Consider the following 19650-nt stretch of genomic DNA (forward strand, 5'->3'; position numbering starts at 1 on the left):
ACACCAAGGTTGTGAACAGCATGATTCAGCCAGAGACAGAAGTTGGGGATAGGGATGGAATCAGTGGCTGTGGAACGGAGTTTGTGGCGTGGACCGAAAACAGCAGCTTCGGTCTTACCAATGTTCAATTGGACAAAATTTCTGCTCATCCAGGACAAGCAGTCTGACAATTTAGAGACCATGAAGGGGTCGAGGAAGTGGTAGTGAGGTGGAGCTGGGTGCCATCAGCATACATTGGAAACTGGTACTGTATTTTCGGATGATGTCGCCAAGGGGCGCCATGTAAATGAGAAATAGGAGGGAGCCAAGGACAGATCCTTGGGAGACACCAGATATAACAATGCTGTGGTGGGAAGAGAAGCCGTTGCAGGTGATTTTCTGGCTATGATTAGATAGATAAGAATGGAACCATGGGAGTGCAGTCCCACCCAGTTGGACAACAGTGGAGTGGCATTGGAGAAGGATAGCGTGGTCAACTGTGTCAAAGGCTGCAGACAGGTCAAGAAGGACAAGGCGAGATAGTTTACCTTTGTCACAGTCACAAAGGATGCCATTTGTGACTTTGATGAGAGCCATTTCGGTACTGTGGCAGGTGTGGAAACCGGATTGGAGGGATTCAAACATGGATATGGGCACGGATTTGGGAGGCAACAATACGATGAAGGATTTTGGAGAGGAAAGGGAGATTGGAGATAGGGTGGTAGTTTGCAAGAATGGAGGGGTCGAGGGTTTTTTTGAGGAGAGGGATGATGACAGCAGATTCGAGGGAGAGAGAATGGCTAACAATGTCAGCTAATATGGGAGCCAGAAAAGAAAGTTGGGTGGTGAGCAGTTTGGTGGGAATAGGGTCAAGGAGGCAGGAAGTGGGTCTCATGGACAGGATGAGCTCAGAGAGGTCATGGGGGGAGATCAAAGAGAAACTGGAAAAAGGTGTGAGGTCAGGGCTAGGACAGGGGAGATGCTTAGAGGAAGATTGGCCCGGTGGGCTATGGGGAAGGAAGGGAAGAGGCAGCCAAACGGATGGTCTCAATTTTAGAAACAAAGAAGTCCATGAGCTCCTCACACTTATTGTCGGAGGTGAGGGTGGAGTCTGGGGAGAGGGGTATAAAAACAGGCTGGCAGTGGAGATTATAAGCCGGGGATTATCTTTATATTCCAGAATGATTCTCGAACAGTAAGCAATTTTGGCAGACGAGAGCAGGACCCGATAATGTTTTCTGCGGTCCAGCCAGATCTGGCGGTGAATGGCTAAACCAGTTGTCCGCCACATCCGTTCAAGTCTGCGTCCCTTGGAGTTAAGGGAGCGAAGATCAGGGCTGTATTGGGGGAACAGCCAGGGCATCAAAGGTTGTGGTAACGAAGTGATTGAGCAGATCGTTAGCTGCAGAAATGTCATGGTGAATGGAGGGCCAAAGGCTCGACAGTTGGGAGTTCATAAGTTGTGCATAAGTGCAGTTGTAACAGAATCGGGAGAGAGTTTTTTCCAGGGGCGGACACAGAAGGTGGTCGGGTTGGGAATTGGTGAAAGGGGGATGTGGGTGGAGAGGAAGTGGTCAGAGATGGCCTTATCTGCAATTGACACGATGGGAGTAGCGAGGCCACGAGAGATGACAAGGTTGAGGGGGTGGCCGTGAATATGGGTTGGGGAGTTTACATGGAGGGAGAGATTAAGGGAGGGTAGGAGGTTAGTAAACTCAGAGGAGAGAAAGCATGGTGAATTGAGATGGAAGTTGAAATCACCGAGGATGAGAAGTTGTTCGGTGCAGAGGCTGAGGGAGGAAAGTAATGAAGAGCTATCGGTAATAACATTTTTATGGTACCTGGGTGGGTGGTAGAGAACAAGAATTTTAAATGAGAGGCCAGAGGGGTAGAATAAGGTGAAATACTCAAACATTGGATAAAGTATCCAAATGCCTACCCTTGTGTGTTGTTAGTTGTTATGATTGCACTATGATGAGAGTGAGTGTGAGGGGTGGTTAGTGAGATGGAGATGTGATAGTGAGGATAGAAAGAGAGGGATGGGTGGACGTGCAAGGTAAGTTGGTGTGAGAGAGGATGTGCAGGAGTAGGGTAGGAAAGGCAGAGTGATGGAAATGTGATGAGAGGCAGAGCAGGATGCAGTTGAGTGTGACTTTGTACTAATGTTTCCTGATCTAATGAGATAATTGACAGGTTTGCGGCACTGCATCCAGGTCTTCCTGAACACATACCTGCTTGTGACCTCCTCTGCAATCTGCAACCAGGCTCCAGAGGAGGTTTCTTCCGCCCATGGAAAGGGAAGAGAACCTCCCTGCGTGCTCTGACTTCCTCCATAAGCATATGGAGGGAATAATCAGAGAGCCTGGGTGTATCCCTCTGTCTCAGTGCAGTCATTGTCAGTGTTTGCAGCACTCCTATGCTGCAGTGCACTGACAGCACTATGTTAGATTAAACTTCGAGTGCAATGTGGTCATGGTTCCATTAAAGATTCCGGCGGAAAACGCGTCATGAATGACATCAGACGAGCTCCATTTCAGTGGGTAGGGTAACCTGCTGGGTGGCTTAATAGACCCTATTAAGGGAAAGTCATTTTCAGCAGCGGGATGGAGCAAGCAGTGGGGTCACGACCTGCCACGCTGACCACCCACACCGGAACCGCCATGGTAGGCAAAAGTCCAGCCGATGTATTTCTATGTAGGAGCTTCCAGAGTTCTAGATCTGTCAGAGTTCTGACTGACAATCTTTGTGCTGTATTCGGGATTACTTTGCATTGGCCCAGAAATTGCGGTTGGTGGCTTCCCCACGGGCAGATGCCTCCGACCACGAAAACAATTACGAAAATACCTGGTGAACCCGGAGGAACAAACACTTCGGCTCCGAGGCCTAGATGCGCAGCCCAGCACAGAGGCCCACACATCCCAGGAGCGTACGGGCATCCTGGGATCACGTGGCCCTAGACCACCAATGAACATGTAATATTCCCATTGGTAGTAATGTTTGTATGGGGCTCCTATTACTATGAATGGAAATACCCCCAAAAAGAAATAAAACACAATACATAAATGAAAAAAAACTCAGTAATTTCAAATTAATAGAAATTGAATTAAATTAAATATTTCAAAAATGTTTTTATTTTTTTGAATTAAAAAACAGTATGTTTTAATAGTGTTAAAAACAAACTTGCCTTAATGGACAGAGTTTTTAAATTTAAAAAATTTGTCATAAAATGTATTTTTTCTATCTCTTAATACTCTTACGGTGGTAAAAGCAGGAGTAAGAGTTTTAAGGATAGTCACTGGGCAAGAGTTGGGCAAATAGTCCAACTCTCCGCCTGCGAAGGCCCTTCTCCTGGGGATGCATGCGAGCTGTCAAAAGACCTCTTTGGGTGCGTGCGTGTGATAGCATTTGTGTATTACACTCAACTGGCTTTAATGAGACACAGCAATTTGACATAGTCTTATCTGTGTTTTAGCTCTCATTACACTCTTATATAAATTGTGAACACCAATTATTTTTGTGGTTACACATATCTGGGTTCATATCATTATCAATATTAGTGCACAAGCACATTTTGGCTTGTATAACCACACAAAAAAGTCAATAATCTTAATAGAATAAAACAACCAGCAATAACAAATAAGATAATCTTTTCTTTTATACGCACCCGGAGAGACCACAATTTATGGCCCATTACGTCACCTAGAACGAGATGACGTCTACCACAATTCAACTGGTGAGTGGTCCTTGCAGCGAGATTACTCCATGTCCTAAAACTAATTCTCCTGGCAAAGGGAATCTTTCAGGAATATAATAGAGAATACTGTGATCCTATGTTGCCTAATACTGTATCAAGAAAGGAGGCAAAATTGCTTCAGAAAGAAAAGATTATCTTATTTGTTATTGCTGGTTGTTTTATTCTATTATTATTGACCTTTTTGTGTGGTTGTAGAAGCCAAAATGTGCTTGTGCACTAATATTGATAATGATATGGACCCAGATATGTGTAACTACAAAAATAATTGATGTTCACAATTTATATAAGAGTGTAATGAGAGCTAAAACACAGATAAGACTATGCAAATTGCTGTGTCTCATTAAAGCCAGTTGAGTGTAATACACAAATGCTGTCACAGCCTGCTTGGATGTGGCTGAATTTTATTAACTGTTACATTGAGGGTCGTCAGAATTAGGCTGTGCACTACACTGTACAGGATTCTCACTGAGAGCCTCTTGCAAACGTGCTTTACACAGTCCCAAAGGATGCCAAAAAATAAATATCATTATTTATCATCATTTTAAATAAAATAACAATGATTTTTGATTCCATTAGAAGTTTATTTAACAGTTATGTTTGGATTTGCATACCTGTATGGCTTCTCTAGATTTTCATCATACAAATTTTCAATCATTGGTTCTATGGTCAGAGAAACAACAGTACGGATATTTTCCACGGCTTCTGTTGCTATCTTTAAGTTAAAAATAAAGCATAGGTTAAGCATTGTTTACAGTTTACAGTTTTCAACACTACACAATGCCATTAGTAACTTCTTACAAAATATTTTTCTAACCTGCACATTAACTTTTAGAATCTATTGCCTCTCAATTTTTTACTTTTTTTAATGCTAAGCAAGACCTCTGTTCCCCGCACAATTGCTCAATGAACAACCAGGCCTCGGTAACACTGTTCATCCAGCTTCCAGAGGTAGATATAAATGGGCCAGGGTGATTCACTGCAAACTTCTCTCCTTGTGCTCTTTGCAGGAAACTGAACAATCTGCTTGCCATTGGAATATCGGTAAGTCTTCAAGGAGAGAACAGTGAGTGCAATCCTGTGCCCTATAAACAGTACTTTCTCCCCAAAATTTGATGAGATCACAATATATATTTTAAATGCATTAAAGGATACCAAAAATAGTAGATGAAAGGGAATTTTGAAAAGTATAGGCATGTGATACGTCCTTACTACACAGTATAAATGCACACGAGGCCCATGCTTGAGAGGTCAGTCTGTGACCTGTCCTTTATTCCTTAGCACTCAAGTGATGAAGGTGGGTGGAGCTTCCCCTTTTATGCCTGAAGGTCCAGGTTAGGAGTGTCTCCCACCTAGTGGTCAGTGTTCTCACGGTGTACAACTTAGGTCAGTTTATACATGGGTTACAATGCTGGTTGAATACATGACATCACCTCCCCCCGCAAAGTCTTATTGGGATCACAGGTTGAGTCTCTCTGGTGGTTTACGCTCCCTTGTAGAGCGCCTGAATTGGGGCTCCAGTTGTTGGGCGCTGGCCTGAGTGTCTGCTGTTTGCAGTGCCTCAGGCCTGTCCGGACTGCCCACAGTGACTGGGCTCTCCTCCACTTGGTTCCGGTGTTCGGTCACCTGTGGTGGAGTGAACTCTATATCGTGTTCTTCCTCTGCTTCTTCTATGGGGTTGCTGAACCTCCTTTTTGTTTGATCCACATGTTTGTGGCAGATTTGTCCATTGGTAAGTTTAACTACCAGAATCCTATTTCCCTCTTTGGCAACCACAGTGCCTGCGAGCCATTTGGGCCCTGCAGCGTAGTTGAGGACAAAAACAGGATCATTTACATCAATACATCGCGCCCTCGCATTCCTGTCATGGTAGTGATATTGTGACTGGCGCCTGCTCTCGATAATTTCTTTCATGGTGGGGTGTATAAGGGATAATCGGATTTTGAGCGTCCTTTTCATTAGTAGCTCTGCGGGTGGATCCCCTGTGAGCGAGTGTGGTCGGGATCTATAGGCCAACAGGAGGCATGATAAGCGGGTTTGTAGGGAACCCCCTTGGAATCTGAGCATCTCCTGTTTGATTATCTGCACTACTCGTTCTGCCTGGCCGTTTGAGGCCGGCTTGAACGGTGCCGTTCTAACATGGTTAATTTCATTGCCTGCCATGACGTCCTGGAATTCAGTGCTTGTGAAGCACGGGCCATTGTCGCTGACCAAGATGTCCGGTAGACCGTGGGCGGCGAACATTGCCTGTAGACTTTCTACCGTGGCAGAGGATGTGCTTGAATTTAAAATGTCACACTCGATCCATTTGGAGTAGGCGTCTACTACAACCAAAAACATTTTCCCCATGAAAGGACCTGCGTAGTCCACATGGATGCGTGACCAAGGCTTGGCGGGCCATGGCCAGGGGCTAAGGGGGGCTTCCCTGGGTGCATGGCCCAGCTGGGCACACGTGTTGCACCTGCGAACACAAAGTTCCAGATCTGCGTCTATCCCTGGCCACCAAACGTGTGACCTGGCAATTGCCTTCATCGTGACAATGCCCGGGTGCCCATTGTGGAGTTCTCTGATGAACACCTCTCTGCCCATCTGGGGCATGACTACGCGGTTTCCCCACAGTAGGCAATCGGCCTGAATCGAGAGTTCATTTTTGCGCCTGTGAAATGGTTTAAATTTCTCAGGGCATGCCCTGTACGTGGCTGCCCAGTCCCCATTCAGGACACATTTCTTGACTAGAGACAATATCGGGTCTCTATTTGTCCAGACTTTAATGTGACGGGCTGTCACAGGTGAGCCTTCGCTTCCGAAAGCTTCAACAGCCATGACCATCTCAGCACCATGCTCGGTAGCCCCCTCAGTGGTGGCTAGTGGGAGCCTGCTGAGTGCATCGGCGCAGTTTTCGGTGCCCGGTCTGTGCCGAATTGTGTAGTCATAGGCAGCTAACGTGAGTGCCCACCTCTGTATGCGGGCCGATGCGTTTGCATTTATGGCCTTGTTGTCGGCCAAAAGGGACGTTAGGGGTTTGTGATCTGTCTCCAGCTCAAATTTCCTGCCTGGTGCATTTTCTTTACCGCATATACACATGCGAGCGCCTCCTTTTCTACCATCCCGTAGCCCCTTTCTGAAGGCATAAACTACCGGCTGTAACTGACCCTTGGCATTGACATGCTGCAACACACACCCGACACCATAGGACGACGCATCGCACGTTAACACAAGTTTCTTACATGGGTCATATAGCGTTAACAGATTGTTGGAACATAACAAATTGCGTGCTCTATTAAAAGCCCTTTCCTGGCTGTCCCCCCAGACCCATTCACGACCTTTGCGTAGGAGCACGTGTAGCGGCTCTAGCAGCGTGCTCAATTTGGGAAGAAAGTTCCCAAAATAGTTCAGGAGCCCCAGGAACGAACGCAGCTCCGTCGTGTTACGGGGTCTGGGTGCTCTCTGGATCGATTCCGTCTTGGATGCAGTAGGGCTGATCCCATCTGCTGCTACCCTCATCCCCAGGAATTCTACCTCTGGAGCTAGGAAGACGCACTTCGCCTTTTTCAGTCGCAGCTGCTCCAGGTTGTGGAGGTGTTCTTCAGTATCGTAACCCGTAATGAGGATGTGGTCCTGAAAAACCACCGTCCCTGGAATCGAATTGAGGAGGCTTTCCATATTTCGTTGGAAGATCGCAGCGGCCGAGCGAATCCCGAACGGGCATCTGTTGTACTCAAACAACTCCTTGTGTGTCATGATGGTGGTCAGCTTCTTCGACTCACTTGCCAGCGCATGTAAGCTGAGGTCAGGTCCAATTTTGAAAAAAGTTTGCCACCGGATAGCATCGCAAAGAGGTCCTCCGCTCTCGGTAGCGGGTACTGGTCTTGGAGTGACACCCGATTGATGGTGGCCTTGTAATCGCCACATATCCTGACCAACCCATCCGCCTTTAGCACCGGCACAATTGGGCTCACCCAGTCACTGAATTCGACTGGCGAGATGATGCCTTCCCTCAACAGGTGGTCCAATTCGCCTTCTATCTTTTCCCGCATCACGAACAGCACCGCTCTGGCCTTGTGGTGTATTGGTCTTGCGTCTGGGTTTATGTGAATCACTACCTTGGCCCCCATGAAAGTGCCAATGCCGGGTTGAAATAATGAGTCAAATTTGTCCAGGACCTGTGAGCATGATACTCGCTCCACAGAGGAAATTGCATTGACATCGCCCCATTTCCAGTTCATGACAGCAAGCCAACTCCTCCCCAGTAGTGCGGGACCGTCCCCTGGGACAATCCAGAGTGGCAACCTGTTCTCCGAATCTTTGTGGGTCACGACTACCGTGGCGCTGCCTAGCACCGGAATGATCTGCTTTGTGTAAGTCCGTAGCTGTGCGTCAATCGGCGATAATTTTGGCCTCCTGGCCTTGGATGCCCACAACTTTTTGAACTGTTTGATACCCATCAGGGACTGGCTGGCACCCGTGTCTAACTCCATTGATACTGGGATGCCATTGAGGAGCACTTTCATCATTATCGGTGGCGTCCTGGTGTATGAACTGTATACGTGCTCCACATGAACTCGCTGAACTTCAGCTTCCAGCGATTTCCCCCAGTGTCCATTTCTGCAATTTCTGCAGGTATTTTGCTCTCTCTGCAAACTCCGGCTGAATCTATGCCTCCACGCCTCCAGCATGAATTGCGGTTTGAAACAAAAGGTCCCTTGCCAGTCGATCGTCCCTGACTGCCCCTGTTATTGTCCTTGAGTGCACCATCAACAGGTGTTGATGGCCCCATTACTGGCCGCATTGTCCCTTGCAATGGCGTGAATCGCTGTTCAGCTTGCCATTGTCTCTGTCGAACTCCCCCTCTGGGTTTGACTACATGTTGGGGCATGCCTGACTGCCCTTGTCTGCCTGGAGAACTGTGTGCTGCTTTAACAATGTTGAATCTCTGTCCCAACCATTCCTTAACACAGTACCTCTCGTCTGTTCTGCTAGTGGCCATGCTCGCGTGGTTTAAATCCCAGTTTCTTGTCGCCATTGATACGTCCTTACTACACAGTATAAATGCACACGAGGCCCATGCTTGAGAGAAGGTCAGTCTGTGACCTGTCCTTTATTCCTTAGCACTCAAGTGATGAAGGTGGGTGGAGCTTCCCCTTTTTTACCTGAAGGTCCAGGTTAGGAGTGTCTCCCACCTGGTGGTCAGTGTTCTCACGGTGTACAACTTCGGTCAGTTTATACATGGGTTACAATGCTGGTTGAATACATGACAGGTGCTGTGGCTGCAGGGGTGGAATTTACTGCCACATTCCAGATGCGTTCCAGCTCTACCCATCATTTTAACTTACCAAGCACAGGAAGGCTGCGCACTTCTGTTTTTGTTTGTAAGATCTTGGGCCTTCCCGGGCTCTCTCCATCCGGATCATGAACTTTACCGATCCTCTTGTTCCTTACTTAACATGTCGAGGACCATTTTCACAGGTTCCTGGCAGTGGCCTGACCCACACAAATTTCCACTCCTGCTAGGGTTGGGTGCCATCTTTGGTTTGATGTATTCCTGGAGATATGATCATGTGATGCTTCCTGAGAGAAGTTTGACTGCCTGCCCCTAGCCCTACCTCTGTTAAACCTGGAAGTGGGCAGCTTTGAAGCAGGTTGGGGTTGAAATTTTCAAAGTTTTTATATCTCATTTAACTCCAAGCCACCCTTTTTTGGGGTTAAGATTTAGCCTATTAACTTTTTGTTTTATAGTGAGATGGATAACATAATTTATAAATTGAAGAAAGCACACAAAGAAATATATTTAAGGATAAGTAATGTGTAACTAAAAACTATGACTGCGATGTTTCTACAGTATCAACCCCAATGAGTAACATCAAGTAAATACCACTGATTCAACAAAAATATCATCAATATAAATCACTTCTAACTAAAGTTTTCATACAATTTTATGACCTTTTCAATAAGAACATAAGATCATAAGAAGTAGGAGCAGGAGTAGGTGATACTGCCTCTCGAGCCTGCTCCGCCATTCAATAAGATCATGGCTGATCTGATCATGGACTCAGCTCCACTTCCCCGCCTGCTCCCCATAACCCCTTATCCCCTTATCATTTAAGAAACTGTCTACTTCTGTCTTAAATTTATTCAATGTCCCAGCTTCCAAGGCTCTCTGAGGCAGCGAATTCCACAGATTTACAACCATCTGAGAGAAGAAATGTTTCCTCATCTCTGTTTTAAATGGGCGGCCCCTTATTCTAAGATCGTGCCCTCTAGTTCTAGTCTCCCCCATCAGTGGAAACATCCTCTCTGCATCCACCTTGTTAAGCCCCCTCATAATCTTAGACATTTCGATAAGATCACCTCTCATTCTTCTGAATTCCAATGAGTGGAGGCCCAACCTACTCAACCTTTCCTCATAAGTAAACCCCCTCATCTCTGGAATCAACCAAGTGAACCTTCTCTGAACTGTCTTCAAAGCAAGTATATCCTTTCGTAAATATGGAAACCAAAACTGCACTCAGTATTCCAGGCGTGGCCTCACCAATACCCTGTATAACTGTAGCAAGACTTCTCTGCTTTTATACTCCATCCCCTTTGCAATAAAGGCCAAGATTCCATTGGCCTTCCTGATCACTTGCTGTACCTGCAGACTATCCTTTTGTGTTTCATGCACAAGTACCCCCAAGTCGCGCTGTACTGTAGCCCTTTGCAATCTTTCTCCATTTAAATAATAATTCGCTCTTCGATTTTTTCTGCCAAAGTGCATGACCTCACACTTTCCAACATTATATTCCATCTGCCAAATTTTTGCCCACTCACTTAGCAGGTCTATGTCCTTTTGCAGATTTTTACAATAAACAGCGAGTTATAAAAATTGTAAATAAAACCAAAGCCACACCAAATTCAATTTAGTGACTCCCACGCACCTCAGTTTAAGCCCAGCATCACAGAGTTGAAGCTAACTTCTGTATGGGTGTGTGGGTGCCTCTCTATGGTGCATGGGTGTGCATGTTATTGTATATGCGTGTGTGTGGGGGGAGTGGCCAAGTTGGCAAAAGAGGATTAGAATTGCAGTGCAAATATTTTTTTTCAATCTTTTACAATAAATAAAACTCGGCCATGAGTTCATACAGTCACTGAAGGATATTTTTCAAAACTGATAATGAATAAGACAGTTGAGATCAATCAGAAAATGCTGACTTTACCTTTCCAGCTGTTTCAAGCTCTTCTGTATCACGACTTGCGTATCCTGTCAGAGATTTCATTTCAACCACTCCGGCTGCAGCAAGGATGGGCACTATCACTAGGACCAACAAGGTCATTTGCCATCCAAATATGAATGAAATAATAATTGCTGATCCCATGCTTGCAACATTTTGTGCTATTAGTCCTAGTCTTGAACCTACTGTCTGGAATAAAATAAAAATGGATATGCATCCTGTAAGAAGTATCTCTAATTGTTACCGCAGTTTAAAAACAAACAGCAATCTATACAAGGGATAAATTTGACAGTGCCAAAAAGTGATGTCTACCCTGAACACTGCCAGCCCATGATCATCTGTTACTTTGTTATCTCTCCTTTCCTTCAGAAATCCCTTAAGAATCTTTCGCTTCTGCCATTCCTTTGGGTTGTCTCTTTAATCTTTCCTACTTCCTGCTTGGTACACTGCTTTCCATCTTGCACAGTCTCTGAGACATTATTCTATGCAGGCCATGCTATGTTTTTGATTAACCTAATTAAGTTTGTTATTTTCTTCAGCCAGGTTATAAATATATCCTTTATTTCCTGGTTATATTATTTTGTGCAATGCAAAGGTTTTATTAAGTATGGTTCTTTCATTCATTTGCCTTTCTCTTCAATAATAAATTGATGGTTGGTATCACAGATCCGTTTTATTTTTGTTCTGCGCCTCTTAAGTACATAACTGACTTTTCACGTCAGGAAGTCAATAACAGCAGATATCTATTTTTAAATTTCAGATCATCATCATAGCTTGTCGCTCCACAATCCCAAGCTCTGAAGAGGGCTGTTTATGCTGACTTCGAAATCTTCTATTGTGGTCTCGGTGCGTGGTGCCAGACTTGGGCTCTCCCATAGCTGGCTGCATTTAGGAGATTAACAGGAGTCTCGATGTGAGACTCAAGGGTGAGGGCAATAATAGATCCCCCAAAGATCTATCCTTGGCCCCCTCCTATTTCTCATCTACATGCTGCCCCTTGGTGACATCATCCGGAAACACAGCATCAGTTTTCACATGTACGCTGATGACACCCAGTTCTACCTCACTACCACTTCTCTCGACCTCTCATCAGTCTCTAAATTGTCAAGACTGCTTGTCCAATAAGCAGAAATTTTTTCCAATTGAAAATTGGGAACACCAAAGCCATTGTTTTTGGCTGTCCATGTCCTAACTCGCACCAAGTCCCGCTCACTGACTTACATTGTCTCCCGGTTAAGCAATGCCTCGATTTCAAAATTCTCATCCTTGTTTTCAAATCCCTCCATGGCCTCGTCCCTCCCTATCTCTGTAATCTCCTCCAGCCCCACAACCCCCCGAGATGTCTGTACACCTCTAATTCTGCCCTCTTGAGCATCCCTGATTATAATCGTGCAACTTTTGGTGGTCATGCCTTCTGTTGCCTCGGTCCTAAGCTCTGGAATTCCCTGCCTAAACCTCTCCGCCTCTCTACCTCTCCCTCCTCCTTCAAGACTTTTGGTCATCTGCCCTAATTTCTCTGTATGCGGCTCTGTGTCAATTCTCACACTACTCCTGTGAAGCGCTTTGGGACGTTTCACTACATTAACGGCACAATATAAATACTAGTTGTTGTTGCTGTTGTCGATGGATTAAAATATGGACGCAACTGCTGCCAACGAACTGTTTTTTACTGTTTGTTGTCGCCGGACTTCCCAAAATGAGGGATAAAGAAGCGGATTGAGAAATTTGAAATTATAATGTCGCTGATGAGTGGCACTGGTAAAAGACTGACAGCAGGTTGCCTTATTTACTCTCAAGCCAGGGAACAGTGCATAATGTGGAGAGATCTAAATAAATAAAGAAACTACTTTGAGAAAATAAGAGATAATCCATAGTGTACCTGACATTGGAAAGAGGATGCCAAGCTGGATTAATGGAAATAGCATAGTGCAAAAGGCGGGATCTGCTGGAATGGTCGCAAACTCCATCAGGACCCAGACACGCAGGTCCCAGATTTGCTGCAACCATTGTTGGGAGTGGAGCAACAACCACCCCCAAATAAGACTACTGACTTGGAAGGGGCAGTGTCAAGGGTGGAGGCTCCCTAAACTGGGATTTTGCATGTTGCAAATGGAGGGGAGAGTAATGTCATGAAGTGATTGTAAATGAGGATCAGGACTTTGAAATCATTGCATTAGGGATGGGAAGTTAGTGTAGGTCAGTGAGAACAGGGTGACAGGTTAATGGGATTTAGTTTGAGATAGGATCCAGGCAGCAGAGTTTTACATGAGTGCCAGCTTCTTTGAGGGGCCGGGAGTAGTACTCCTGCCCCGCTTGGCCCAAAAAGAGTACTTTCTCATAATGTGAAATCATCCTTCAGGTTACAAAATGATACTTGAAAACAACACTGTTGTTATTTGGTATAATAATACATCATATCCAGGAACCTGTTGGACAGCATTTTTTAATCAATGATTTCAGAAGCAGATGCAGCATGATAAATATAGAACTTTGAAATGTGAATAAAAGATGCATTACGTACTGTTTGAACATGTGATGCCTCTGTGGCCAGTCTTGTAGTTAGGGCTCCGGTGTTGTTTTTCTTATCATCAAACCAAGCAATGTCCTAGAGAGAGAGAGAAGCAGAAACAATGAACGGAATGGAGGAACACAATGAATCATTCAAAGAACTAGTTATTCCTAACTTGTGGATTGTTGCACTCACGTGGCTTTGGTTTTGGCACACTAAATATCCTATGAAAATAGATTGAATGGTCAAGTCCAAAGAAAGCATGAATTCCCCAGCTGTTTCTCTGCTATAGTCAATTAGCTGGATGTACTTGTGTGTGTTAACTTTCACTGTATAGCAGCTCACAGTTAATGTACAAAGGTGAACCTCTCCACAATTTTGCATTAGTTTTGTGGTGACTGATGCCTGTGGAGTGTGACATCAGAGAGCATTAGTCTCAGTTGTATGTCCTCCTGATATCATTCTCTCAACCGTATTGCTATATATTGTTCCAAAATATTCGGAGTTTCCATGAAGGATGGATATGTTGCTTTTTTGTCTTCGAACAATAACAACAATGTGCATTTATATGGAGCATTTAATGTAGTAAAACATCCCAAGGTGTTTCACAGGAGCATTATGAAACAAAATGTAAAACCGAGGCACATAAGGAGGTATTAAGACATGACCTAAAACTTGGTCAAAGAGATAGGCTTTAAGTAGCATCTTAAAGGAGGACCGACTGTGAAGTCTATCAAGTGCACACCACCTAACATCCGTTCATACTTGGCACAGACTTGAAAAGAAACACTGGTGAATTCATCCACGACCAATGCAATACTAGCAGGGAATCCCCATTCTGTGCAGTGGATACATAATGGGAATTCTACTGCATGTTATCACTTCAAAGCTGATGACTTAAATGGATGTTTAGAAAACGCCACATACAAAATTGTTAAAAAATTAATCAAAAGAAAAGATGAGTAAGGAACCCAATAATAAACACTTACCATTAATGATAATTATCAACAGCTCCCTTCCCTTTTGGATCTTTTGGCTATGCATATTAATGAACTGTAATTGCAGTTTCTATCTCAACCATGAGATGGAGTTCAGGAAATATTTCTTGCTGTGAAAATTTTTCTCAGCCCATTCCTCTTCAACTATATAAATCAGTCAGGTTCCACATCCAAGAGCAGCAATCATGTTTACTAACCTGACGTAACATTGCCTTGAAAGCCATGTATCTTAGTTTCAGAGTGAGGGTTTCCCCGGCTCTTCCAAACATAAAACCCTGAAGACAACAAAGCAAACTTCATGTTATAACTTTTAGATCATTATCCAATTACCAGAAAATTCCAAAAGACCAATAGCAAACTTTGAAATCCTTTACATTGCTGATAGATTGAGTGTAGCGATTTGTGCTGCCAATAATCATTTTATTTTGCAAACACAGCATTGTATTTCATCTCTCTGCTAGTGGCATCATTCATTAGCTGTGTTGTTACAAAGTGGCTGGGAACTGCCAAGTCCCCATAACTTCAATATTTTTTAATACTACACGGATTTGGAACTGGTGTCGATTGGTGGTGCTGTACTTTTCTTACATTTTCCAGCAGTATTTATTTAAAACAATAAAGATTGTCCTTTCCATAAAGGACAGCAGGCCCAAATAGTGTTTATGCTACTGTTCATTATTTTTCTTTCTTGATTTTTACACCATATGTAGCCATTTCCCTGGTAGTTATTTCATGTCTAAATGAAAATTGAAATATTTATCTGGCAGTGTTTAATACTGTATGGTTCAGATTCCAGTTTTCTCTCTTGACTCGTCTCTCACACATTGGACTGAATTTTCATGGGGAAGGCAGGTTGGGGGTGAGGCTCTGATGTGGGTAGGAAACCCAGGAGAATGGATTTCCTGCAGGCCCTGCCAACTTTAACAGGAGCGACTGATTTGCATCTGAAGCCTGCCAGATGGAGAGGCTGGCTGGCTGGCTGCGGGTGGGTAGGCCTGTGGCACTTGTCTGTACAGAGGAGGGAGGGAGTGTGAGGGCCGGGGGGGGTGGAAAATCGGGGATAGCCTCCTGCCGATCGATGGGGGTGAGAGAGATTGTGGCCGGCCACCGAAGGGTTGTGGTCAAGATCATGACTATGGCGGGGGGGGGGGGGGTGTGGGGGGGGGGAGGCGCAGGGAGAGGCGGCGTGGAAGAGGAAGAGGGTAGATCAGATCGGGGCCAGTCAAGATCATGGGTCCCACCCCCGCCTCCCCCTGCCCCCCCATCAGGAGGTGTAGAATTTACCAATATTTTGCAAAGATTCCTGGTACCTTTCCCCTGCAGAGAAGAACCCCTTTCTGGACTTTTAAAATTAGTTTAAAGGGGCAGACGAAACCTGCAGGGGATAAAAGGGAATGCATTCATGAAGACCCCTCCCAGTGTTTGGACTTTTTGAAAAGAGAATTCAAAATAGACCTAAATTATAGAAGCCTGAGATCCCCTAAACATCTATGGGAAGGAGCATATCAATTTTAAGATTCTACAACATTTTGACTGCGAAAAAGAGTTACCGAGTACACGAGGTGGGGCTAACCTCTGTGAAGCAAATTCGTGTATTAAGGATCCCAGACTGTCTGGGGGGAACTATGCAACACCAATTCATCCCCTAAGAGATAATCAAATTACCCAATCAAGCACAATGGACAGAACAGTTTAAACAAAGCCCAAGAACTGATTTGGCGCAAAGATAAGGAAGCCTGTTTTAGTATAATTGAAGGCCTATTCTGGCAGTTAGGGGTGCTTCTAGAGACACTATTAAGTTAGCAGTCTCGTTGCATAAGTTCTACACCAGCCTCGAAAAGTGGGACCTCGAAACATCGGCGAAAGGAATCTCTAAAACCCAGAAGGACAGCACCACGACAGCAAACAGGCTTTCAAAATGACTATCGGAAAGTTCTGGACCATCGCGACCAAACAGTCAACCGGAACCAACCCGACAAAACCGAAGAAAAACCGAAGATTTTTCCACTCGACAAGCTGGTCCTACGCTACCAAGGGGTACAGACTTCAGAACGTGGACAACTAAGGTGAACCCCAGGGACAACTAAGGCGAACCCTGGAGTTGGAACTGTCAAAAGGGGATTGGTGAGCATAGCCCCTGAACCCCCCCCAGAGCTGTAACTTAGTTAGTTAGGGGAATTGGGAGGAGGGGAGGCTGGGATAACTTGTGTAAATGTATCTGCATTCTCCTCTTTACCCCATTTAGAGTTTAAGCTGTATTCTTTTCCCCACAGGCTGTAATTTGACATTTTATTCAATGTGTTATACCCCTCAGTATGTATTCCTATTCTGTGTGTGTTATTAAAGGTGTGCCTTTTTACTTCTTTTTAAACACAATAAAGCCATACCTGCTTCCTACCTTGAAACCGATTGTCTGTCCAAGTCTGTCACAGTCCCTTCATAATTCCAGTGTCTAGAACCAAGGGTGTGGGAGCGATTCGGAACTGCTCATACAAGGTCAGAAGGGAAAGCTGACCCCCTGAAAACCACCCCTTACAGAGGTCAGTTTGGGGCCGACCACCAGAGGACCAGGGCCGGCCTCAAGATGAATGTTGGTGGGAAAGGGGAGGCGGGGGTCCCGGGAAGGTGATCGGAGGTTTGATGACGGGGTCTCCGATTGCGGGACGAGGGTTAGGCAGTGATCCTGGATTCAGGAGGTGAGTATAAAGGCACTTACCTCCTGCATGCAGCAGTCCTCGCTTTACATTAACTGTTGGGTTTTACGAAGTGTATAAAATCCAACCAGATACAGTTAAAAACAAAATGGTGGTTAAAGAACAGGCATCCAGCCACATTGTAATATTTGAATTGATGTCCCGCCACCTGACAGAGGGTTGGCTGCTCACCACAATCCCATTCCCCATCCCGCCTCCGTTAAAACCGGAAATGGGCAGGTTGGAGGCGGGTTCAGGTCAGGATTCCAGTTTTTAACTATTTAACTATTTAACCCACCCACCTGCTCCAAACCCACCTGTTTTTTCAGGAAAAAATTCCCCTCATTGTTTCTGAAGGTGTCAACTCATACAGCTGTTTGCTACTACACTCAAGTACCTATATGTGACCACCTGGAAAATATTAAATAAGTGCTTCACTTATTATAACAGAAGAATAGAAGATTGACAGTGGACATTGTTATGTATGTGAACCTAACCTATGTGTCAGACTTGCCACTTGGGGGCACACTTGTGGGAGACCTAAGGGTCACCTGTGCACCCTGGGCAAGCAGCTATAAAAGGCAATCCACCATGCTGATGCCTTACATTGGAGTTATATTAAAGAGTCCAAGGTCACAATGGTTTGAGTTTACAACACAGTCTCGTGGAGTTATTCTGAACTTAACAACTGGCAACGAGTTACAGATCACGAACTTTCATGCGGAAATGGCTGCTGTTGGTATTCTTGAGAGATTCTCTGCCAACTACTGTCTGCCAAATCATTAGATCTGAGCAAGGCCATCACGATAACCCAAGCCTTCATATCCATAACGACACCACAAAACAGATATCTTCACAGATTGAAGCTCACTGGCAAGTACTGTGCATAAAATAATGCCTTCAGCATGCAGAACTGTACATGGTAGGACCCACACGACCGCAGAGGCCAGCCCTAGGGTGACTCAGAGGCCGCCGTGGAGTGTGAATGCGAATCCATTAACACCATGCTGGTGCTGTGGGGGCAGTCACAGAACCCATCAATGTCAATTCAAGCACTATGTGTGCAAGGGCTGTGGAACAATGGGCACCTCCAGCGAATGTGCAAGCGACCTTGGACTCACCACGTGGCAGAGTCAGCAGAGGACGACCGATCCAGAACGGATCACGCTGAACGAGCAGGAGAGGCAACTCAACCTGAGGGTGAAGAGGAAGTGTATGGTGTACACACCTTCACCACAAAAAGCCCTCTGATAATGTTAAAACTTAACGGCATTCCAGTCTCCATGGAATTGGATACGGGGGCGAGTCAATTGATTATGAGCCAGAAGGCTTTTCAGAAACTATGGATTAACAAGGCACAGAGGCCAAAACTGAGCCCGATTCACACTACACTGCGCACTTACACCAAAGCACTCATACCTGTTATCGGCAGTGCAGCAGTGAAAGTATCTTATGACAGAATGGTGCATGACTTACCACTATAGATTGTACCAGGCGATGACCCAACGCTGTTCGGCAGGAGCTGGCTAGGCAAGATCCGATGGAACTGGGATGACACCAAAGCACTGTCTTCGGTGGATGACACCCCGTGTGCCCAGGTGCTAAACAAATTCCCGGCGTTATTTGAGCCAGGCATCGGCAACTTCACAGGCGCCAAAGTGCAGATCCATCTTGTTCCTGGGGCACGACCCATTCATCACAAGGCCCGAGCAATCCCATATATGATGCGAGAGAAAGTCGAAATCGAGCTCGACAGACATCAACGAGATGGAATCATATTGCCAGTCGATTTCAACGAGTGGGCCAGTCCAATTGTGCCGGTACTAAAGATCGATGGGACGGTCAGAATCTGCCGGGACTACAAGGTGGTGATCAACCGAGTCTCTTTACAGAACCAGTACTCGCTACCCAAAGTGGAGGACTTATTCGCAATGCTAGCAGGGGGAAAGTCGTTCACCAAGCTAGACCTGACCTCTGCTTACATGACACAGGCATGTCAGCTTCTTTGACGGTTCAGCCAGCTCATCAACACGCACAAAGGACTGTTCGTGTACCAGAGATGTCCCTTTGGGATTCGCTTGTCTGCGGCCATCTTCCAGAGGAACATGGAGAGTCTGCTGAAATTGGTTCCATGCACCGTGGTGGTCCAAGACAACATATTGATCAGTGGTCGCAACACCACCAAACACTTGCACAATCTGGAAGAGGTTCTAAAGCAACTGGACAGAGTGGGACTCAGTCTGAAATGCTCCAAGTGTGTTTTCCTGGCGCCAGAGGTCAAAGTTCTGGGGAGGAAGATCGCGGCAGATGGCATCAGACCCACGGACTCCAAGACGGAGGCCATCAAGAATGCACCCACACCACAGAATGTGACGGAGCTGCGTTCGTTCCTGGGACTCCTCAACTATTTTGCTAACTTTCTACCGGGGTTGAGCACACTGCTGGAGCCCTTGCATCTCATGCTACGCAAGGGTAACGACTGGGTTTGGGGTAAATCGCAAGAGACAGCCTT

General features: G+C 45.5%; 1 protein-coding gene across 8 annotated transcripts in view; it reads right to left on the reverse strand.

Annotated features, from left to right (window-relative positions):
* The window catches only part of LOC139264463 (ATP-dependent translocase ABCB1-like), a 276998-nt gene that overhangs the window by 61222 nt on the left and 196126 nt on the right, over window positions 1-19650 (reverse strand). For all 8 annotated transcript variants that reach the window (XM_070880982.1, XM_070880981.1, XM_070880983.1 and 5 more), the window contains 4 exons: window positions 14643-14720; window positions 13460-13543; window positions 10924-11127; window positions 4345-4445 (listed from right to left, as the gene is read on the reverse strand). In XM_070880982.1, coding sequence (XP_070737083.1) covers window positions 4345-4445; window positions 10924-11127; window positions 13460-13543; window positions 14643-14720 — 467 coding nt within the window. The remainder of the gene's footprint in view (window positions 1-4344; window positions 4446-10923; window positions 11128-13459; window positions 13544-14642; window positions 14721-19650) is intronic.

The sequence above is a fragment of the Pristiophorus japonicus genome, chromosome 5 (assembly GCF_044704955.1).
Source record: "Pristiophorus japonicus isolate sPriJap1 chromosome 5, sPriJap1.hap1, whole genome shotgun sequence".
Classification (NCBI taxonomy): Eukaryota; Metazoa; Chordata; class Chondrichthyes; family Pristiophoridae; genus Pristiophorus; species Pristiophorus japonicus.